Genomic DNA, 22,099 nt, shown 5'->3' with positions numbered 1-22,099 from the left:
TCTCTCTCTCTCTCTCTCGCTCTCTCGCCTCTGTCGATGATGGAATTGTTGTAGCAAATGGACCACCGTAATAAGAACACCGATCGATTTCGATCTGTAGGTCTAAGCTATCGGTCAAGTGAACGATAAGGCAAAGTTTCCGAGTGTGTCTGTGACAATGTTTCAAATGCTTGTGTTTATGCGCTCGGAAAACCCCTCGGTGACAATTTCCGTACACGGCAGTTGGATCGTCGATGCAGCAGCCATTCGTGTGTTCGACGACGAGCATATGCTAATTTACCTACTTGGCGCGTTTAAACGAACAAAGAATTTCAGCACGCTGCAAAGTAATGCTATTTTATTTTTTCTCAGGGGTGGTGCGGTTGCTTCTTCTTTGTATATTCTCGGTTCCAAAAAGGGGGGCCGGTTCTGACACGCTCGAGGGTGGAACCCATGAAAGGGAGCAGTAATGGAAGACGGCTACATACAATGCTGCTTTCATCTAGATAAACACATGCGTCTATTACCAACTACGTAGATCAAAGTTTGTCAACCATGTTGTTGATGATTGCTTTTGTTTGATGGGCACATTCTAAGCAGTTGCACTGTTGTTGTTATTGTTGTCGTCGTTGCCGATTTCTTCCAGGGCTAACTTTACACCTGTTGCAAGACGCTTGATACCAATGACAAGTTCACCCGTCGTGTAGTGAGCAAAGCATAGACGGATAAACTGCGAGTGAGACTGTGGTTCAGCTGGATTGCTAAAACTGTCACCAGGACCAAAATCGACTTGAAGCCTGTTGACTTTGATGCAATCTCTCAATCGAGTGCAGTCTAAACCGTTAGGCAGCTGGAGCCACACAAAGTAGCCACCCTTCGGGAGGCTGGCTGAACATCCTAGCGGAACTAGATGCTGCTGGATTGCCTTCCACAACCCACGATGGAGGCGGTCCTTTAGGAGTACCTTGAGAGAGGCAACGCTTGCTTCCAGGGAGAGTTCAGGGTCATCCGTGCCCAGCATAGCGGATATTATCCCGCTAGCTATATATCATCTTGCAGTAAATATCTCTCCCTCTCTCTCTCACACACACACAATGCAGCAGATTTTTCCCTCTTCCTCCTCCTTTTTACACCGTTCGCACACTTACAGTATGTAGAGGGGGAGCCGCCAGAGATAAACGAGCCGCTAGTAATTCCAGTTGATACAAAATCATGAAAAGAGTCGTTTGCAGGATTGTGTAAGAAATGCAAGGCTTACCAGTCACCTAGTTTGGATATTATTTTGGGAGGAGCCTCGATCCAACCAGCGCGAGAGCCAGGAGCAAGGATTTTGGAATAGGAGCAGTTGCTGACAACGACGGGCTTGCCATCGTCTGCTTCCAGGTCGTATGCAACGACTCTTTTCGGAGCAAGCTCGTCAAAAGTCAAGAGGTCGTACACATCGTCGCATATCAGGAGCACATTGTACTTTTTCGCCAGCTCTACTAATCTACGTCTTTTGTTTGGAGACAAAGTGGATGACGTGGGATTCGCGTGTGTAGGGACACAGTACAAGACAGCTGTGTAATACTCGCTGCTATTGCTGTCATCAGAGGACAGATGTGTTTCCAGAAAACGTTGGAAATAATCCACATCGAGTCCCGTATCCGTATCAGGTATTCCAACAAACTGTGACGTATCGTATCCGACATCCGTGAATATCCTGTATACCAGGTGATACGTTGGGTTCTGGAAAAATGCGTATCGTGTTACCGAACCGGGACGTGTCAGCAAGCTCAAGCAGTGCTGCAAGCCAAACGATGCGCCAGATGTTGCCAGTAAGTTTTCACTAAGTGTATGATAAGAAAAAAAATCGATAGGGCAATGGATCATGCAACTTACATTTTCACCTCGTCGCGATACACTCGGGTCAAAAAGTTTGCCAAGTTCTCAAGATATTCAGTGTTTCCGCACTGGTGACCATACTGGCACGGAAGCGCGTCAAGATAAGATATGAAGACTACTTGTCTGAGGATAGACTTACTTGCAACAGAAACTGTGCAGCGTTCGATTGAGACAATGCCACCTGAGATGCACGAGCAAACTTTTGAGTGGGTAGCAGATCAAGGGAGGGAATTCCCTTGAAGAAGTTGATGGTCATGTCTGCTTGACAAGTTTAAGGATCCGTATGTGTTCCTGACCACCACCGCTGGTTTGATTGACTCGTTCATTTCGGAGTTTCCCCCGCAGTAACCAGATCTTGGGGATTACCTTATTATTAACCGGCAAGTTTCCAAGTATATCATTGTCACCAAGAGTCCCGCATTTATCCCTTTCCTTTTGTGCGCTTGCAAACCAAAAAAGACCAGCAGCCTCGGGAAACTTTGTACTCCTGCAAGGGACGGGGTATATGCGTCTGCCAGTAATGTTACTGCAGGACGGGTTATCGCAGGACCCGCTCGCAAATAATTCTTTAGTGAAGCCTTCCCCGCCCTTCCCAAAATTGACAGGAGGGAACTCTGTCAGCTCTAACGAGAACTATATTTCTTCACGTCCTCCTCTTATCTCGTTTTGTGAATGTCAGCACTGTTCCGGCTGTAAAGTGGGATTTAGGATAAGAAGACAAATCAAATATGTAATAGCGATAATTCTTTGGGACACTGCCCTGAGAGCAACACGAGTGGAAGGTCCCGATTAATACATGAACAGCAACGAGTGAGTGGTAAAACAAAAAACGACAAGACAGTGAAGGTTGGGCCTGGGATTGTACAAGTACAAACGGGAAAGAAATGGCCAGGCGGGAAAGGATAGATTGTCGGTGTATCCGGTGTTGTCTTAGGTAATCATAACACCTAATTGGCTGCTGCTTTCTGTCTTGATTACTTCTCTCTCGGACAGCAGATCTGTTCCAGAGCTTTACCCCACATTTATTACTCATGCTGATGGCTCTCAATCAATCCGAACGTGGTGCTGCGAGATTTTCTTCGGGCAAAGGTCCCTTGTTCGGTCTCTCTCTCTTTCGGTCTCCACTACGTGTCCTTCGTGATGTGTGCGTGTGACAAAGATTGAGAACCCTGCTGAACGACCATACTAGGATACTTTACTTTCCCATGCAATTTCTTTGGAACGGCTGGAAAACTTTGGGACGAGATGAAAAAAGAAAAAGAAAAAGAAAAAAACTGTCCGTACAGGACTATCAGCAGCACACGTGAGTTCCGTGCTTTCTATGCAAATATAAATGAATCGCAGGGAAAGATGGATTTTTCTCTTTTTTCTCTCTCACTGCATCGCCCCGCACAGATAACAACAACAACAACGACGACGACGACGACGACGACGACGACGCCGCTTTTGGCAGAGCATATATTTGGGAATAGACAACGGCATCGATCCTCGCAGTTAACAAATGGCACCCACCAGCACCACAACAACAGCAACGAATCCTTTGCCACGGAGGGTGCGGACCCTTCTTCGACTTTTGCGTTCTAGCAAAGATGTGGACGCCACCAAGGCATCGAACAAGCTCGCAGCTGTTATCGAGACAGCAGCCACCACCGACATGCTTTCAAATGGATGCAACAAGGAGAAGACAGCAGCCCAAGCTGCAATGTCAAATGGCAAATCCAACGATAATACAGACGACGGTGCTGAATCAGCAGTGATCAAGGAGCTTTACGACTTGTTTGAATTATCGACGGAGTATTTGCAGAAAATCATGGATCACTTTGTGCTTGAGATGCAGAAAGGTTTGGATCAGGAAGGAGCGACAGGTGAGAGCCTTTTCTTCCTATCACGTATGGAATTGGGCTCGGTTTAATATCCCCTTCTAGTGGCCATGTTACCTACATTTGTTACTGGCAAACCGACCGGCAAAGAAAAAGGACGGTACCTGGCGCTAGATCTAGGCGGGACCAACTTGCGTGTGTGCGAGGTAGATCTCAAGGGGTACGGCGAGTACGAGATCCATCAGCAGAAATATCGAGTGCCTCCAGAGCTCAAGACTGGCGAAATGCGAGATCTCTGTGACTTTATCGCCGATTCAGTCGATAACTTTTTGACAGAAAAAGATATCCATCCGCCACAGGGCGATCAGATCCAGCTCGGTTTCACCTTCTCGTTCCCTGTCCTCCAAACAGGTATCAACAGAGGCGTCCTGAAGCAATGGACCAAGGGGTTCGCTTGCAAAAACGCTGTAAACAAGGACGTGGTCGTCATGCTCCAGGATGCGTTTCTGCGCAAGAATTTACCGGTGAATATTTCCGCGGTACGTTTTGCGCGTATATATTTATCCAATCTGAGACTAACACACATGTGCCTGTTTACCCGAAACAAATGTAGATTGTAAACGACACCGTCGGCACATTGATGGCACTTGGCTATTCTCGCCCGGAAACGGGAGTGGCTATTATCCTCGGAACAGGCACCAATGCATGTAAGAATAAGAGGAAGGAATTTACTTGCTGTTGACGCAGCAGCTTAACCTAACAAATTTTCAAGGTCACTATGAAAAGATGAGCAATATTAAGAAATGGACGGGCGGTCCTGTACCGTTTGAAGACATGGTGATCAACACAGAGTGGGGTGCATTCGATTGCGAAAGGCTGGTCCTCCCCATGACGGTTTTTGACAACAAAGTCGACCGCGAATCAATCAATCCGAGGCAGCAGATATTCGAAAAGATGATATCGGGCATGTACCTCGGCGAAGTTGCTCGAAACTGTATACTGCAGCTCGTTGATCGCCAACTCTTATTTGGTGGGCTGTCATCGCCGGAGCTTAACAAACAATGGAGCTTTGAAACTGCATACATGTCAACCATGCACACTGACACCGAACTGCATCTGCCAGAGACACAGCATATTTTGGAAGGCATCTTGGGTATCCCCAAGACCACACTAGCTGACCGCCGCATCGTAAAGACAGTCGCCGAATTGGTCGGCCGCCGCGCAGCCCGGCTCTCTGGATGCGGTCTCGCGGCCGTGCTCAAGCACTGTAATCTAGTCAACCAAGAGTGCACGATCGCTATTGACGGCTCGCTGTTTGAGCATTTCCCCGGGTTCGACAAGAATATGCGGCAAGCGCTCAACGAATTGTTTGGACAAACTGCTGCCGATAAAGTTAAGTTCTCCCTCGCCCGAGACGGGTCAGGTCTAGGCGCAGCTATTGTAGCCATGATTGCACACAAGGCAGCTATTGCAAAGAAATAGGATAATTCTTCATAAACTTTATCTTCATGTTTGTTTGACCCATTGTTGTTTTCTCACGTGATCTTTTTGTGTCTCCGCGGCGCGGGCACGACAACTTTGTTCTTCTCCACACTCGTGCTGTCTCTCCATATATAAATACATTGTATAAATATGTCTGTATTGTTACTGGCACGGTACTGTATCTGCTCTGCGCGAGTCCAACTGTGACAGGGTGCAAACTAATTGTTCTCAGTCAACCGTCTGCCGCTGCAGCAATCCGCAATCGATGTTCAGCAGTAGCTGCAAGGATCCGTTGCAAATCCGGTCTAAGCATTCATCCGAATAAAAAGTCTTCGAAATCGTCTTCGCTTGCCACACCAGGTGACACGGTAAAGTGGAACCAGCTTTCGACGCCGCAGAAAGGTAAGGCAACATGAATGTCGATGTAGCACGCTCTCTACTTGTCTAACTGTCGCTTGCTGCGTGCAGTCGTTGCGGTTTCCAAAGTATCCTTCAACCTTGGTTTTATCCTGCTGGGCGCAGGTCTCACGGCTGGGTTGGCATACTATGTAGGGTCTGAGCTCTTCAGCGCAGACAGCCCGCCTAACATCATGGAGAACGCCGTCAAGCACATTCAAGCGCACTCGGGAGTATGTTACCGCCGCCCTGAAATTTGTTGCGTCGCATACATACATACATACATACATACATACATTGACGCGCCATCTTACTTCTAGGTCACTGAACGTCTCGGCGCACCCATCACTGGCCACAGCAGACCACGGAACAACAGAGGACGGCACAACCACCGCGTCATGTACCAGATAGCACAGGATACAAAGGGCAACGAGGTCATGGTGATGCAGTTCTACCTTGATGGTGCCTCGCAGGATGGCACTGCTAGAGCGGTATGTGGATAGGAAAAGAAACCAGAGAAAATAATACTCATCGATGCTTGCTCATTTATCCGATTTTCTAGATCTTGAAAAAGGTACGTAAGTTAACCGAGGAACCAATTAGCGCGAGGATTGACGTGTATTATTTTCGTAGGATGAGAAAGGTCACTGGCAATTTGAAGAACTTTTCGTCGATGTTCCTGGCCAAGGATATCCATCACAGCGTTACTTCGTCATTGATTCGAAAACCCAGCAACAATAAACAAGCGATAGTAATCAATTAAAAAGGTCTTTGAAAAAGATGTTATTGGAAAGATAATATAGAAGATACGGTTACTTGAGCATGAAAGGAATCAAAAAAAAAGGTGAGAGAAAAGAAAATTTTATGCTCTACTACACTACCAAGAAGACGAAGAAGAGGATGGAGAGAGGGAAAGTAGTAGTTAGTTTTGTCAAGGATTACTTGTTGAAAGTGAAGCCTCTCTTCTTTGCGGCCTTCTCGGGAGTGATGGACTGTCCTGATTCTAGACGGCGTCTCTTTTCCTCCAAGTCCAAGCGCTGCTTCTCGAGTGCTTCCTTCATTGCCTTGTGGCGGGCATAAAGCTCTTCTTCTGACTGCTTCAATTTGGCTTCCTTCTCTTGCACCTTGGCCTGGAAAACAGCTCTCATTTCGGCTTCCATCTTGGCTAGCTTTTGTTCGTGTGCAAGACGTTCTTCTTCCATCTTTTGTATGGGGCTGTTTGGAAAAATGTTAGTAATTGATCATCTTCATTCTACATACCGGATAATGCTTACTTGACTTCCTTGAAGACCGAAGGATCTTGCTGGATACCCATGGCAGTGAGCTTCTCGGTACGGTAGTTTTCGTAAAGGACATCGTTAGTGTATTCCTTAAGCTCTTCCATGTGTGTACGAATGAGCATTTGTCGCAGCTTGACAAAGTCGCAGTGCTCTTCATTGTCAACTTCAATGACACCCCAGGGGTACTTTCGTCCTCGCACGCGCTTGCCGTTGACTTCAAACTCCTTGTCAGAACCAACAACAGCGAAGGGGATCTTGGACATGATCTCGCGGTTCTCGGCGATAGTCTCCTGGTCGTCGTATTCATAGGTAGGTGCTTGGTAGATTTGGATCTTGTGATAGTTGATATCAGCAAGGATGCGTTGCTTGAATGCAGTGACTTCCTCCTCGGTCAAGGTATCAGCCTTGGCAATAACAGGGATCAAGTTGACGCGGGTGTGAAGACGGCGCATGAACTCGATATCTAATGGCTTGAGAGCGTGGCCAGTAGGTGCAATGAAATAAAGGCAAGCGTGAATGCGGTTGTCAACCATGCGACGACGGTTCACTCGGTTTTCCTGCTCCAAGTAGGCATCGAATCGAGACTCGATGCTGTCGAGAATAGGCTTCCAGCTTTGTTGCGAGATCAGTCATCCACACACGTAACTGCATTGCACACACATTGCGTAATCCTACCTTTGTTCGTTGTTAACAAAGTCGCCGAAACCAGGAGTGTCTACAACTGTCAATCGAAGCTTTACGCCGTTCTCTTCAATGTCGGCTGTGATGGATTGAATTTCGACAGTCTGAGGCGTTTCGTGCGAAAGCTCGACATTCTCTTTGGGCGGATACAAGGCAGTATTGAAAAGTGTGTTCACCAAGGTCGATTTACCCAAACCAGATTCACCTGTTTAAAACATGTATATCAGATGGATCGATCCCCTTCCTAGCAGAAAAATCTCTCCCTGAAAACATACCCACAACCATACAGGTGAACTGGAATCCTTTCTTGACCGACTTGCGGTGCACTTGGTTGGGCAAGTTGGCGAAACCAACGTAACCAGCGAGTTTCTTGCGCACGACAGTGATCTACATAGTTTCTTAGCGAAAACTGTGTGGTCATACACACATGTGCCAAACGAATACTTACGCCAGATGAGGGCGCTCCGTTCGTTTGTTCTAGTGATTGCAGGTACATGTGTTAGTGATCTCGAGGCGATGATGGCGGCGGTGCATCGAGATGATTAGCATACCAGACATGATGACTCAAAATTGTTGAAGATGAGATTGGGGGTTTACGAAAGGGTACAAGAGATGAGAGGTGGAGTGTGTATCGGTGTATGTGTAAGTATGTTTGTCTCGAGATAAAAAAAAAGAAAGAGAACTTCTAGGGGAAGGAAAGGGGGGTTGTCTGCTTGCAAGAAGGTGCAGGGACAGAGTTTTGCGAGCAAGGAAAGAAAAAAAAAGAGCAAGGGGACAAAGGGGAGGAGGAGGGGATCGCGTTACCTGGCTGGCACGATGGCAGATGCCGCATTTTGGAAAATCTGTGCAACCTCTTTTTCCTACCTCAGCAAGCACCACCGGGTTGAAAATGAACCTTTTAATACAATGCTACTAACAAGAATATATATATATATATATATATATATAAACTACAGCGTAAAGTTGGACTCGGTGAAACAGGGCCTGCGTGCTAATTCGTATCTCAACGATACAGAACTCGGGCATCCCTCCAAATTCGATGATGAGGACAAGGATATTTGCAGATCATCACCATGTCGATCTTGGTGTCCTGGTGGGTGATAAATTTTGAGCGGGACAATCTTGTCGAACTGAGACAGCAGCCATCTATACACGCCCGCTTTTACCTTGTCCTTCTTCTTCTTTGCCTTGTCTGCGTTGATGGGGTTACGCGAACGGCAGAAGGAGAAGTCGGGGGACGGCGGACTGGTGGGCAAGGAGGAGTCTATTGCTACGGATGAAGACGACGTGATAGATGATAACCCGCCAGGTGCGACGAGGAGCTGAGACTCTTTGCTGGTGGTCGCGTTGTTGTTGTTGCTATTCAGATTATTCGTGCTTGCATTTTCAACGAACTGTTTGCGTCGCTGCCAGAGGATGCGTTGTCGCAGCTGCCTCTCGACCTTGTGGCAGATTTCTTTGGATGGTCGAGGTCGTTTCTTCTCTGGTCCGTGGAAGAGGTCGATGGGAGGTAGCCGCGGTGGATGCGGTAGTTGCATCACCCGAACCGATGCACGCTTTGTCCAGCTGTCAAATTCTGTTACCACGAGCGACTCGTGTGCAAACACGCACTCGGTTCGTATTCTCGGCGATACCAGAAAACTGGATTGTCTTTCCGAACAATTAGGATATTTGAACGACTTTTTGAGTAGCATTGTTGCAAAAACGACCTGTGTTGTGTATCAAAGAAAGAAAAAAAAGAGAAAAGGTACATTTGTTTGTAAGAACCTTTGTTTATGTATATATATATATACATGTTCATGCAAGGATAGAAAAACGCGCGGGTATGCACAAAGAAAAACCTAAATAACAATGAAATTTCTTTGAGCTCCTCCATTTTTGTCAAATAAGGTATGCGCTGCGATCATGGATGCGATGATGATTTAGGTCTCTTGTACCAAACATGGGAATGATATAAATATGCGATGATGATGAAACAACGACAACGACTTCTATTTTTTTGACTTTTGCAAAAGCTGGATAATTGCCATTAAAGCTGTTGTCCAAAACCGTACCATTCCCGTCGTCTTACCTTCTTTCTGGCATCGATTTCCCGTTCAGTGCCTCTCAGTCGAGATGTCGTGAGGATTTTAAGGTTACGTTCAAACTGATCTTGGGCTTCTTCCTGGTCACGCAACACAGTATCTATTTATTTCGACCAGAGTTATGTACCATTTCGTGAAACAGTCAGTCGATAGAAAAGACGCTTACTAATAGGGTTTTCTTTGCGCTTAAGCTTTGCTTCCTCGGCCTTCTTATTTTGCAAATGTCCATAGCGCATCTCGTACTTGATCTTTTTGATCCCCTTCTTTGTATCTGGTAGCTTTAGCGATTTCCTGTCACTGCCCGTTTCAGATCTTGAAGAATTTAAAGATCGCTTTGATTTGAGCAATAAATCGAGGGATTGTTTGGCGAGTTTGGTTGACATTTGGAAAGCTGAGGGAAAAGAAAAAAGCTGCTGTTTCCAGTAGGATCAGGAACTCAGATGGCAAAATTGCCGAAATTCCCTATCACCACTGTCTACAGTGAAAGAATAACGTTTCTACAACTTTCAATGCCTTCACCTTTTATCTATGCCAGAGCCTTTCGAGAATTTGTCTGGCGCCATCGAAAAATGAAGTCTCAGCGACTAGTGTGGTATGATAGACATCTTTCGCCTCGAGAAGTTCACTTCCACTATGCAGGCTGGCCCAAAGTTTTTCCCACCGGCCCAAGTTCATAGACAGTAGCCCACATTCAAGAGGCCCGGTCCAAATCCAATTACCGTGGCACAACACTGTAAGCTAAGAAGCCTAACCACAAGCTTTGGTGTTCCAGTCGACTGCATTTCTGTTTCGTCGGGCAACACAGATAGAGCTTGGGTACATTTATGTATGAAAAGAAATCACCTGACCATAACTAGCCTAGTTCTCGACTATTCCAATGCCGGTCCCGATATTAGCATGCACTCCATCTTTTTTCTGTAAGGTTTAAGCGAATACCGTGGAAATACAGATTACGAAAGTTTATGAATCGGAGCAAGTACCCCGCAGATACCAAAGATTAAAAAGACGGAACGGGAAAACCCTGGATTTCCCTCGTTTTTCCTCTAATGTCCAACCTACCTACCTACGACCAGCTACCTATTGACCCTAAACACCCTGCCCACACTGCATGGGGCGTGTGGGGCGAGGAGGACAACCTCGGAACTCTCAACCTTCTCACAGCTGAGTGCGTTGCAGAGGTAAGATTGCCATTATATTGCATACTCTTGCTCGGACTCACAAGGTTTTGTCTATATTGAAACAGGCCAGTCAATGCATCAAGCAAGGCAAGATCTACGCATTGAACTGGGAATTGGAGCAGCCCAACCCTCCTCTGTTTGGCCGTCCGGCTATCAAGCACCACATCCAACCTCACACTGAACAAAAGGTGTCTTTTGATGACATGTACGATGGATTCAACCCGCAATCCTCTAGCCAATGGGATGGTCTCCGTCACGTCTGCCATTTTCCTACCTTGAAGTTCTACAATGGCGTCAATCCAGCGGATGTGGCCAACGGTGTTGGAGACCGCCTTGGTATCCACCACATGGCACGCCGCGGTATTGCTGGCCGCGCAGTTCTTTTGGACTTTGCCCGATGGGCAGAGAAGCACCGCCCTGACTTTGACCCGCTTCAGCGCCACGAGGTGACCGTTGAAGAGTTGGAACAGGTCGCAAAGGAGCAAGGTGTCACCTTCAAGGTCGGCGATATCTTGCTAGTCCGCACTGGATGGATCGCCGCCTACAAGAAGCTCGGTGGCGGAAAGTACTGCGAGAAATTTGACTACAAGAATCCATCCGCTGCTGGCGTCAAGGCTTGCCAGGAAACTTATGCGTGGATTTGGAACAACCACTTTGCTGCCGTCGCTGGCGACGTTTTTGCTTTCGAAGCTTTCCCGCCCAAATCTTGGGATGACTCTTGCCGTAAGTGGCTAGTCTTGCGCACCGTCTTCGTACCACACTCGATTATTAACCCACCGATCTTCATCGCCAGATTCCATGTTCCTCGGTGCTTTCGGTATGCCAATTGGTAAGTTAATTAGATACGAGCCGACATCTCTTGGCGTGCTCCTAACAGTGCCGTTTAGGTGAAATGTTTGACTTGGATGCACTTGCCGAGGACTCTGCAAAGGATGGTGTTTATGAATATTTCTTCACCTCGGCACCCTTGAACAAGCTCCAGGGTGTCGCAAGCCCCCCGAACGCTATTTGCATTAAATAAGCATGTTTTTGTGTACGATATCTGATCAAACTTACGTCTAATTGCTGTATACCTACGTATCGTGGCTGCCAAATTAATTAGCACGTTTGTTTCATATAATCTGCAACTTTCAAATATGTGAATAAATGTGTTGCATACTTGTAGCCGATAGCATACTTATCTAGTGCATTTTGTATGATAATGATGATCACGTCATCCTGTCAAAGACGTTACCCTTCTTAGTCATTTTCCAATTTCTCGCAAAGTTAGTTGATTGGATATGTATGGCAAGTAGCATGCATGACTTCCGTGAGGTTTTCGCGTCGTGGCAAAGTTTTCCACTATGCATTCTTTTCTTTGTTCTTTTCCACTGTATCTACTACGTGATCTCTTCAGGGACACCCTAGGGAAAGTTCAGTATCCAGTGAGCGAGTTTGACGGCACCTTTGCTTCACATTCTGATAACTCGCAAGCTTTACTACTAGCAGCAGTAGAAGAAAGCCGGGCAGGACACCACCAAGGACCCAAAAAGTTGAATTGTCTCTCCGCCTGTAGAGGTGCACACCAGCCGTTGAGACACACAGGGACCCTTTTTTTCTTACGCGACTTTTGACTTTTCCCACTGGGTTACCAGAGTCTCGGGCGAAAACACAGGTTCCTACTTAACTTTGTGTGCTGTGCAGAACACTTGAAGAAGGGGTGCTTATCGCAACGCACGAGCGGCATGCAACAATGGCTGAGTCACCTAAAGCAACAGCAGCAGAATCTCCTGATTCACCATCTCAGCCTACGCTAAAGTCGAACAGCGGGGCAAGCCAAAAGCGCAACAAAGTTAGCCGGGCCTGCGACGAGTGCCGCAAAAGAAAGGTAACGTGTAACACTGCAGGAACTTGACGGGCTGCATATACATTTTTCTTGCTCCTTCTTCTCCTTGTCGAAACGACTCGTCAAGTTTCACTGAGACTGATTCGATTGACAACTCAGCTGATCCATTTTCTAGGTACGATGTGATGGTGCTCAGCCGTGCCAACGCTGCGTCTCGGCCAAGAAGGAGTGCAATTTTGTCAAGGTCGTTCCAAAACGCGGCCCGCCCAAAAAATACGTAGAAACCCTCGAACCTCGGCTGAGAGCTGTCGAGCAGATCTTGGATGCCCTAAAGTTGGATGTTGTCGAAACCACGAGTAAGCGGTCAGATCAATCAAACATGCCAAGCTCTAGTAGCAGTAAGTACGCTCTTGTAAACCTACCGCTCTTGTCTTTTTTGAAGCGTGCGTTATATCTCTAAAAAACAGGTAGCTCTATACTATCATCATCAGCAGCAGCGTCACCTAGCATTGGACACAACTCGCCGACCGACTCACTCGCTGTCGGTACCATTGGACAAGGCCTGTACATTCAGGATGGGATGCTACGAGTTGATCGAATACCTTGTATCTACGACGACCCAGCAAGCAGGAATTTTTCTTCACCGTTCATGGCAATCAACTACACAGAACCAGCTCAACCAAAGCTTCACCCACACGTCATTGCAGCTACTACAATCAATGCCGACTTGATCCAAGTCTACTTTTCACGTGTACATCCATATCTACCTATTTTGCACAAAAACACGTTCCACAAGCAGATCCAAATAGCACCTTGCATGCTGTTGCTGAATGCAATGTATGCAGTCGCGTCCAGGTGGCATCACGCCTCCAATGAAATCACCAATGGCCAGCCTGCAGGGTGGCGATACTACCAGGCAGCTTTCAGTCTCATTGATATTTACACTGATGCTCCTCGATTAACCACGATTCAAGCACTGCTTTTGCTTATCAAGTATCAAGAACATGTGCGACGTCCTGGATACTTTTGGCGCACAAGACAGTATTTTCAAATCATCCTGCAGATGAGCAAAGACCTCGGACTGAGCAAGTCGCTTCCACCTAATGCCCAGATTGATCCCGTTACAGCTGAGCAGCGCAAACGTACATTCTGGGCAGTGTACGCATACGATATTCTTATGAGGTAATGGAGTTTATGTTTGGGAATAAGGTTATTTGCCAATTTCAGCTGAAACAAACGTATAAAACTTTATAGCACCGAGCTGGGAACGGAGCCATACTTTAATGCAAATGACAGCACAGTGGACTATCCGAACTTGCTACTGGATGAGAGCCAAACCGAGGAGCATGAGACTATGCTCCATTTCCATTGGATGGCAAAAGTCGTACATCTCCACGCAGACGTGGTGAACTTTGCAAGGCAGCGCTCGGCGTCAGGTAGCCAAGAGAGGGAACGGGATCAGATTTTACGAGCGTTGCAGCAAAGGGTTGAGGAAACCGGCACTTTTATGATGAGTGTTATCAAGCCTACAAGTAGTTCATTTTCATCCTCGTTTCTGTTGATGCTCCTCCATTTAAGTACTATATTACTCCACCGACCCCACGCCGTCGGTAACGAAGCAAGCGTGTCGCAAGAGCGCTGCACAGACTCTGCTTCTGCAATCACGCATTTGGTAGGCAATCTGCTGCGCTCAGGTGGCCTCGAATGCATGTATTATCCTATTCGTGGCATACAGTACACGATCCACTGCTTATCAGCAGCCATGACGATCCACCAATGTTTATCGGGCATCCAAGGTCACCAAGAAGCTTTTGAAAAATCGTACGCACTAATGCAACAGCTCCTGACATGCACTCCTGCCGTTGAGATTGCAAGTAGATCTCACCCGCAAGCAGCAATACCGGCCGACGTACCTCCTTCGTTCTACAACCACCCTTCTTCTTCGCAATCTTCTCCTATCCTTGCATCTAGCGATACATCTCGTAACACCAGTAATAGCAAATCCAGACGTTCCAGTCTCGTTTCCAGTGGGAAGCGACGTGTTCGGACAGCGTCTCACTTGGATGCCGCGTTGGGCGGCGGCGGTGGAGGAGGAGGAGGAGGAGGAGTAGGCAACAGCGATGTTACCAATCCTACCACTGGTGGCGGCGGCGCTGGTGCTTTTCCCACACCTGGAACGACCCGATTGCGTTCCATGGCCTCAAAGAACCGTCTTTCGATGCCTGTTATGGGTTTCCATCAACAAGGCCAGCATCAGCAATACATGGTCAGCTATCCTCAGACTCCATCGCCTACAGCTACCACTTTCCAGTCTATGGCTGCTGCAGACATGTACTCGCAATTTGGCGGTGCGCCGCCGATGATGGCCAGTTCAAGTAACCCAAGCCCGTTCTACAAGCAAGCGCTTCGTAGCTGCTCGGCGGCTGTTGCGGCCCAGCAGCAGTTGAATTATCCACGACTACCGGAAGGACCAACACCAACTACATCCACGCCGAATCAGCACCACCATCATCACCACCACCAGCAACAACAGCAGCACCAGCACCAGCAGCCATACATGAACCGCGTATCTGCAAACCATCGTCGCCACACCATTTCGGGCTCGTATCAAATCGATCTGCAGCAACAGTTTACGGACCAGCAACAGCAACAGCCGTATCAAGCCCCACCACCACCACCATCACTATCACAACAGCAAGCTTATACCCATGACATCGATATGATGAACTTGTCTCAGGAACAAGACATGGCAATGGCTCTTGCAGACAACCCGATGGAGCCGAATATCCACCAAGATGCCCAATCAGAATCCATGATGGATTTGTTATTAAACAATTCTTTGCAATAAGTGTATAGCCGTTTTCTTGCTTTTCGTGTTTCTGTTCCATGGCGATGAACTCCGTTTTCTCTCCATCACCCCTGCCAAAGCCTTCCTTTTCTCGAAAAAAAGGCATGGAAACTGGTGTATTCAGTCATGCACTCATGTAGATTGCTGTATATCAAGTTGTCGTATATAAAAGGAATACTTCGCAGTTATAGCAGACAGCAATTGGAAAGTTTGTACTGCTTGTATTGCTATTTGCATACAAACGCTGGGCATAATGCCGATGCTACATTCTCGGATAATGCTGACGGGACCTAAACTGTAAATTGCCCAAAGCTTCACAGGGATTTGTTTAAATTTTCCATAATCTAGTATGTGAACAATGTGAAATCATTGGATGCATCTCGCCGCAAGTAAAAAGGATTCATACATGCAATGTCGGCATGCATTTTTAGAAAGAATGCACATGAATATTTAAGCCATGTACCATTTTGTTCTACCAACACTGATTGGCACGTGCACGCGCTATTAAGTCGTGTGATCGTCTAAAGCTTTTTCCTTCTATCGCTCAACAGAAGATCCGAAAGTCATCTGCAAAGTCTAGAGACTAAGCTTGACACGAATTCCCCCCCCCCCCAAAAAATGTCAAGTAAGCTAAATTCTTAGGACAGGGTTTTAGTCATTTTAGCCGTAGAACATTGTGGCAATCCATAGAAAACGTTTAATAAAAATTGAAACTTAGCACATACGTAGAACTTTGACGTATAGAGAGCACAATGCTCCCTCTTTTTTATAAATCAAACAGGAGTGATGACGTGAACATTTAGTCGTGCAAGTCTTCTTCCTCCAATTGCATCTATTATATGGCTGAATTGGCTTTGGCGTGACGAACAATGCGATATTGCGTATAAGTTGATATCGATCCAACTTTCTGGTTCTCACGTCGCGTGATCAAGCTTATGCAACAAAGAGTTCAGAGTGATGCTTGACAAATGGCCGTTAGCTCATACATTAAATCAGTACTAGTTTGCGATGCGGATCGCATGGAAACAGTGATATCATGGTTTTCCAAATCAGGGTGCCGCCTAGCTTTGGAAAGAGAAAGTGAGCATCGTATATTTAAAAGAGCTGAATAGGATCTATGCTCTGAAACTCGTCGTCGCAGCATGACTCTCTCTGTGCATCGCATAAACCCGACCTTGCAACACACGAAAGCAGCAGCCTGCAATCAGCAGCAACAGCCACCATGCTACCCGCCATGTCACGAAGAGATGTCCTCGCTTTGGCTCGCAAAGAGTACTCTCGGCAGATTCACAAGTATACCCGAAGGCAGATGCGCTGCAAAGGATTACAGCATCCTGGAACAAGCAGAACGAATAATGATACCAAAACATAGATAGCACTGGTTACGCCAGGCATCATCTCTGATTGTAAATACCCAGCACCAAGTGGAGCATCACCACCGTTTCCTCCTTTATTTATTGTTGTAATCATTTGATAGCCCAATGTTGGGCTTTTTTCAGAGATCTCCCTCTGTAACCAACAAAAACTCGATTGCTATGCGAAAAAAAAGATTGTGTAAAGAAGTGGATACTTTCCATACAGTAAATGAGAAGCATGAACGAGTCATTGCCCGTCGGTATGCGTTCTAGAATTCCAAAACCCTCAATGTATTTTGTGCTTGAGGCCACCCATGCCATATTTGGTATAGTATATTGTTTCTCCGATAAAATGGAGGGCAGCATATATTCGGTTCAGTGCGCAGAGAGCAACAATGGGTGGGGACCGTCTGTTTGTTTTTTCTTTCTTGTCGATCTTTTGGGGTTTGGAGAGAGCGAGATTGTGTCCAGATATCAGGAGCTTTGCTCGTACAATGGAAATCGATCAGCAATTGTTCTTTAGAGAAAGATGTTCGACTACCAATAAAAGAGAGCTTACTAACGGTTGAGCGTATTACAAATGGACCCTCCACAGTCGTTGCCTCCGATCTTTCTCAGTATTCCTATGTTTATGGATCTCTAATAAGAACTATCTTTCTTTCCACTGCTTAAAAAAGAACAAGTGGCCGGAGTCAGTGGCCGGATGGCTCCGACGTTGGATTAGGAACATCTGGATCAGCAGCGCGCGGAACTAGAGGTGACCCATGTTACATATGCTCGGCAAGGCGATCTTTAAGGGAGGGATTTGCAGCCTAGCATTGCAGGATGCACAAACGTCGGGCTGGGTAGGCAGCGGAGAACGGGATGTATATGGACAAACGTTCTATTTATTTTCCATCATCGTTGCAAAGCAAAGCAAGCCAAGCGTTGTTGTTAGCAGTGATCTTTTTCCCCAATAATGCATTGCTGCTTTCGGCGACCGACCGAGCCACTACTTTTTGTTCCAGGACAGGCCATCTGAAACATTCGTTTTCTGCACTTTAAATTGATTCCAAGAAAAGGCCACCTGTCCTTTTTTTCACTTTGTTATAACACAACTGATTTACCTTTTGACAATTCGCCAATGTCGACCTCTCTCGATGTTCTCGGAATCTCGAGTCCACCGCTCAAGAACGGCATACGCAACTGGTGGAACAAGATAACTGCCGCGCATCCCAGAGCGGCTAACTTTAAAGCAATGAAAATCCCTGTTGTTGGTAGTGTATCTTATATTCACAATCAATTATCTGTTTCTTTACTTTTCTCACGCCAGCTTTTTAGAAAAAGGTGTCTTTGGAATTGCTTTAAAGGACTCGCTGAAATATGCATACGCTTGTATATCGTACGTTGACGATGCTACAAAGACATATCACTACGGCGCTGTGCCCATTGTCGTTGCTAAATGCGGATCATTTGTCAAGAACGAAGGTGAGCAAACCCGAAATCGATCTGTGTTACCTTGAGTCATCTGAATTGTATTGTTGACAAAGCAAAACCTTCTCCATAGGTCTCTCGACTCAGGGTATATTCAGGAAGCCTGGAAACAGCGGCCGGCTTCGTTACCTACAAACCATGTTTGATTCACCCGAGTGCTACGGCTCCCAAGTCACATGGAGCGGTTGTACAGTCCACGATGCAGCGACTTTGTTGCAGCGATACCTCAATTATCTCCCTGAACCGGTCGTTAGCTACGATCTGTACTATTCATTCATGCATGCAAATGGTAAACTTTTCAGCAAGAGACCTGATAAAAGCCCAAAAAAAGACTAACATCAGATTTGACAATAACAATAGAAAAACAATATGCAAAGGAAAGCGACAAGATTGCCGCGATGCAGCAGCTTATTTCCCAATTGCCACCAGAAAACCAATACTTGTTGTTATATTTACTGGACCTACTGCATGTCTTTGCTGCAAATCACGACAAGACGCTGATGGATGCCTATTGCCTGGCACTTGTCCTAGCACCCGTAAGTTGCTCTATATATTCATGCAAAATATAAGCAAAGTATAATGATCAAATATTATTCCTGTAGGGTATGCTATCACATCCTGATGAACGTATGAAACCTGAAAAATGCAAAGAGGCAGCCAAAGTAGTTCAGTATCTGATCGAGAATCAACAAAACTTTTCCATGCCATCAAATTCTTTACAGCCGATCTCCGAAGTCTCGAACGACGAGACCAACAATGTAAACGAAGAAGAATTACCGTACGAGAACCCAGATCCAGACACAGTTGTGGATACGGTAGTCCGACCAGCAGCAGCTGCCCGGTGGTTCTCCAATAGCTCATCATCATTATCATCAAAACGACCGTCGACCATGTATGATACACCAAAACGATGTTCCGGCACAGATTTCGTTACGCCGCCTCCAAGTAAACGGCCGTCGCTACGTTCTCAGGCAAGATTACGTCGAGCAAAGACTGTGCCTAGCAAACGGCATCGGTACGGCGAATATGACCAGCCTCAGGTCGTACATATCAACCGAAATGCTAGTCAAGGTATAATTATACAAACAGGCTTTACAGAGTGAAAGCAGGGATACTAAAGTGATGTGGTTAGGAGCCAACGTTGTAAATGGATGGCGCGAACGACAAAAAGCTTAATTATTCTCATACTCCCTCCCATCCCCTCCTCTTTTAATGCCACGATGTAAATATTTTTCAATGTTATTAAATCTTCATTGAGTTCTGTCTTGGGCTTTGCGGTGCAGGTCCAATTAGTTGTATACATTTACAAGCACTTCGCTCACTGCTGCGCTTGTGAGGAAAACCACGCGCCGGTGCATATCGATATAGACAATGTTGCTTTCTGTGAGGTATTTGGGACAATTGCTGCCAACCCTCGAGCTGCACAGAAATTTCAAAATGAATCTATGGTACTACTAGCACACCACTAACATGCTTACAAATGCCTCATGAAGAACCCTGCATAAAAGAACTCTCCGTGCGCTGCAAAATGGTGTCAACGAAGATCACAGTGGATTTGGGAGAGCATCGCCTGAGCCTGAATACCAATTCTTGAAGAAAACATGGATGGGACCGAAGCTTTCGCGCCTGAGCTCTATTCCTCCTGTGCCGGGTTTTCCACTGTAAATAATTATCAATGTTTACGTATATAAAGATTACTATACGCATTAACCAGAGCGCTACATCATGTTGATAAATAGTAGAAGATGTTTCCGCTGCAAACAAATGCAAAATGCGGGCCGATAATATTTAGACTGTGTGCAAAGTATAAGGTGCCTGTTACGCATAAAGAGAGCCTTCAGTGCTGCCAACCGTTGTATACGCGAAACGCAAAATATTTAACCCATTCTTGCTCGAAAATGATCGAACCCGGATTGCAAATATAAACGTCTGCGTCGCTCCAAATTAGCCCTTAGTCGCAATATCATTGGTATGTACTTCCTTCGCTTGTTATTTTCTCTCCTTATTGTTTCGCTGTGTTACCTCATCTACCTAAACTCGCCAACCTGCTCGAATCGTTTGATCAATTTTGTTTGCCTGACTTTCTAGAACAAACTTAAAAATCCAGAGGCCATTCTCTTTTGGCCACGTACAGCGAAGATGATGTCCCCAAAAGCGTGATAACAATTCATTAGTAGATGAAACATCGCTCTGATGGGGTAAGAATGTAGACCTTCCGACGGTTTACTAGGGAACAAAGCTATGTAAGTAACCATTTTTTGCACCTTACAATACGTATGATGTATAAGCAATGATCATTGATTTATATATACCAGCTAGTTGCTTTCTATCAGACCATTGCAGTACATCTATCCTTGCAAATATGGTAACGGATTCTCTTGGAAATAAATCCCCACTGATCGGAAGCCCTTTTGGAGTTCAATTTTGCCAACAGGCAATGGGGAAGGAATATCTATCCACTGCTTATTTGTGAATGGGAAAGAAGATGGAATAACCTATTATTTGTTATTTGGCAAGTCTGTATGTAATACAAAGTGGCTTCCTGGCAGTTTCATCATCCCATGACCCCTTAATGCACGAATCTACTGCGCCTTCTAATTAATAATACGCGCATTGCTACTGCTGACAAATCAAACAACGATGTCTGCATATACAGTCTGAAGGTGAATTTTACATATGCGCAATATTACGTAGCTTTGCGCCTTTGCCCATTTGAGGACAACTCGTGCGACGTAGCGAGGGAAAGACCGAGAAAAAAATGCAAGTATAAAGACACGTTCGACCTCCTCCTCCCGAACCTCAAACTCGTTGCTAGCACATACATTTTATCAAAACATGGCCAACCTTTCTAACGTCAAGCTCTATTACTTTGACATTGGCAGTAAGTGAAGACAGTAACTACGTTATTTATTTATTATTACTCACTACTGCTATGTACGTAGCTCGCGGCTACGGACAGGTCCTCCGCTACTTCCTTCAAGATAATAACATTTCATACGAAGATGTCCGCTTCAAAATGGAAGAATGGCCTTCAAAACGCGATGAATTGATTGCAGCAAACAAGATGCCTGCCGCTACTGCTCCCTTCATCGAAACATCCGAGGGCGTCTATGGCCGCACGTTGCCCATTTTGCGTCGCCTGAGCAAGAGCGTCCCAGGTACATATGTTTTGGTTATTAACAAGATAATGAATATCAAATACTAACAACGGTCTATTTTCCCTGCAGCACTAAAGTTTGAGAACGATGACGAGGAATACTACGTCGATTACGCAGCTGACGTTGCATATGACTGGTTTACGAATTATCTGTACTGCAACAAAGGTGAACAAGTAAAGGAGAACTATGACAAAGAGAGATACGCACAGCATCTCGACAAGATGGAACGCGTCTATGCCAAGAATGGTGGTCCCTACGTCCTTGGTGATAAAGTAAGCTTTCCAAATAATGAACAGCACGCTTGATTGTACTGACTGTGAAATGCTATGTATTCACTTGTAGATCTCCTATGCAGATTACTTGGTATATCACTGCTTGCACAGAAACAACTCCCTTGACCTGATCCAAGAAAAATACCCTGCTTTGGCAAAGTTCGCTGCTGCGTTCAAGGAGCGACCAAACCTGAAGACTTACATTGCCTCTCTCCAAGATTAAATTTGGATTTCTTTAATAAAGCTACAAGCCCAGTTTACCTTCATATTATATTTCCATCAATGCGAGATTTATATAGATAGAATCAAAGAATAGTTATCGATAGGCCTACGCGTTCCTGAAATATTATAGGCACGATAGCTGTTTCTTTGCTATCTGTATTC

At 45.9% G+C, this 22,099-nt stretch overlaps 10 protein-coding genes across 10 annotated transcripts; 6 read left to right on the top strand and 4 right to left on the bottom strand.

The window, feature by feature from the left end:
- Positions 1-571: 571 nt before the first annotated feature.
- On the bottom strand, positions 572-2,119 carry VTP01DRAFT_5546 (uncharacterized protein; the record flags this gene model as incomplete). Its single annotated transcript, XM_069384350.1, has 5 exons — positions 572-1,020; positions 1,128-1,165; positions 1,238-1,807; positions 1,861-1,943; positions 2,003-2,119. The coding sequence occupies 5 exons, from the start codon at positions 2,117-2,119 to the stop codon at positions 572-574; spliced, it is 1,257 nt and encodes a 418-aa protein (XP_069235214.1).
- Positions 2,120-3,364: 1,245 nt separating this feature from the next.
- On the top strand, positions 3,365-5,165 carry VTP01DRAFT_5545 (uncharacterized protein; the record flags this gene model as incomplete). The annotated part of the gene is made up of 4 exons (XM_069384349.1): positions 3,365-3,728; positions 3,789-4,222; positions 4,297-4,390; positions 4,456-5,165. 4 exons carry the CDS (start codon positions 3,365-3,367, stop codon positions 5,163-5,165), a joined length of 1,602 nt encoding a protein of 533 aa, XP_069235213.1.
- Positions 5,166-5,315: 150 nt separating this feature from the next.
- VTP01DRAFT_5544 (uncharacterized protein) lies at positions 5,316-6,302 on the top strand (the record flags this gene model as incomplete). Its single annotated transcript, XM_069384348.1, has 6 exons — positions 5,316-5,338; positions 5,398-5,567; positions 5,634-5,794; positions 5,882-6,052; positions 6,124-6,135; positions 6,195-6,302. 6 exons carry the CDS (start codon positions 5,316-5,318, stop codon positions 6,300-6,302), a joined length of 645 nt encoding a protein of 214 aa, XP_069235212.1.
- Positions 6,303-6,499: 197 nt separating this feature from the next.
- Positions 6,500-8,080, bottom strand: VTP01DRAFT_5543 (uncharacterized protein; the record flags this gene model as incomplete). The annotated part of the gene is made up of 6 exons (XM_069384347.1): positions 6,500-6,776; positions 6,836-7,453; positions 7,517-7,727; positions 7,798-7,909; positions 7,971-7,999; positions 8,074-8,080. The coding sequence occupies 6 exons, from the start codon at positions 8,078-8,080 to the stop codon at positions 6,500-6,502; spliced, it is 1,254 nt and encodes a 417-aa protein (XP_069235211.1).
- Positions 8,081-8,472: 392 nt separating this feature from the next.
- VTP01DRAFT_5542 (uncharacterized protein) lies at positions 8,473-9,216 on the bottom strand (the record flags this gene model as incomplete). The annotated part of the gene is made up of 1 exon (XM_069384346.1): positions 8,473-9,216. One exon carries the CDS (start codon positions 9,214-9,216, stop codon positions 8,473-8,475), a length of 744 nt encoding a protein of 247 aa, XP_069235210.1.
- Positions 9,217-9,551: 335 nt separating this feature from the next.
- VTP01DRAFT_5541 (uncharacterized protein) lies at positions 9,552-9,989 on the bottom strand (the record flags this gene model as incomplete). Its single annotated transcript, XM_069384345.1, has 2 exons — positions 9,552-9,706; positions 9,773-9,989. The coding sequence occupies 2 exons, from the start codon at positions 9,987-9,989 to the stop codon at positions 9,552-9,554; spliced, it is 372 nt and encodes a 123-aa protein (XP_069235209.1).
- A 663-nt stretch (positions 9,990-10,652) lies between these two features.
- Positions 10,653-11,805, top strand: VTP01DRAFT_5540 (uncharacterized protein; the record flags this gene model as incomplete). Its single annotated transcript, XM_069384344.1, has 4 exons — positions 10,653-10,784; positions 10,850-11,507; positions 11,578-11,613; positions 11,672-11,805. 4 exons carry the CDS (start codon positions 10,653-10,655, stop codon positions 11,803-11,805), a joined length of 960 nt encoding a protein of 319 aa, XP_069235208.1.
- A 711-nt stretch (positions 11,806-12,516) lies between these two features.
- On the top strand, positions 12,517-15,457 carry VTP01DRAFT_5539 (uncharacterized protein; the record flags this gene model as incomplete). The annotated part of the gene is made up of 4 exons (XM_069384342.1): positions 12,517-12,651; positions 12,785-13,007; positions 13,077-13,791; positions 13,864-15,457. 4 exons carry the CDS (start codon positions 12,517-12,519, stop codon positions 15,455-15,457), a joined length of 2,667 nt encoding a protein of 888 aa, XP_069235207.1.
- Positions 15,458-17,935: 2,478 nt separating this feature from the next.
- VTP01DRAFT_5538 (uncharacterized protein) lies at positions 17,936-19,461 on the top strand (the record flags this gene model as incomplete). Its single annotated transcript, XM_069384341.1, has 6 exons — positions 17,936-18,068; positions 18,133-18,279; positions 18,359-18,574; positions 18,646-18,821; positions 18,888-19,356; positions 19,418-19,461. The coding sequence occupies 6 exons, from the start codon at positions 17,936-17,938 to the stop codon at positions 19,459-19,461; spliced, it is 1,185 nt and encodes a 394-aa protein (XP_069235206.1).
- A 1,659-nt stretch (positions 19,462-21,120) lies between these two features.
- On the top strand, positions 21,121-21,938 carry VTP01DRAFT_5537 (uncharacterized protein; the record flags this gene model as incomplete). The annotated part of the gene is made up of 4 exons (XM_069384340.1): positions 21,121-21,166; positions 21,228-21,443; positions 21,513-21,715; positions 21,786-21,938. The coding sequence occupies 4 exons, from the start codon at positions 21,121-21,123 to the stop codon at positions 21,936-21,938; spliced, it is 618 nt and encodes a 205-aa protein (XP_069235205.1).
- Positions 21,939-22,099: the final 161 nt, after the last annotated feature.

Source organism: Rhizomucor pusillus, assembly GCF_041956525.1.
Source record: "Rhizomucor pusillus strain CBS 183.67 unplaced genomic scaffold VTP01scaffold_23, whole genome shotgun sequence".
NCBI classification, from domain to species: domain Eukaryota; kingdom Fungi; phylum Mucoromycota; class Mucoromycetes; order Mucorales; family Lichtheimiaceae; genus Rhizomucor; species Rhizomucor pusillus.
The sequence above is the reverse complement of the archived record's forward strand: the minus strand, read 5'-3'. Positions and strand labels throughout refer to the sequence as shown.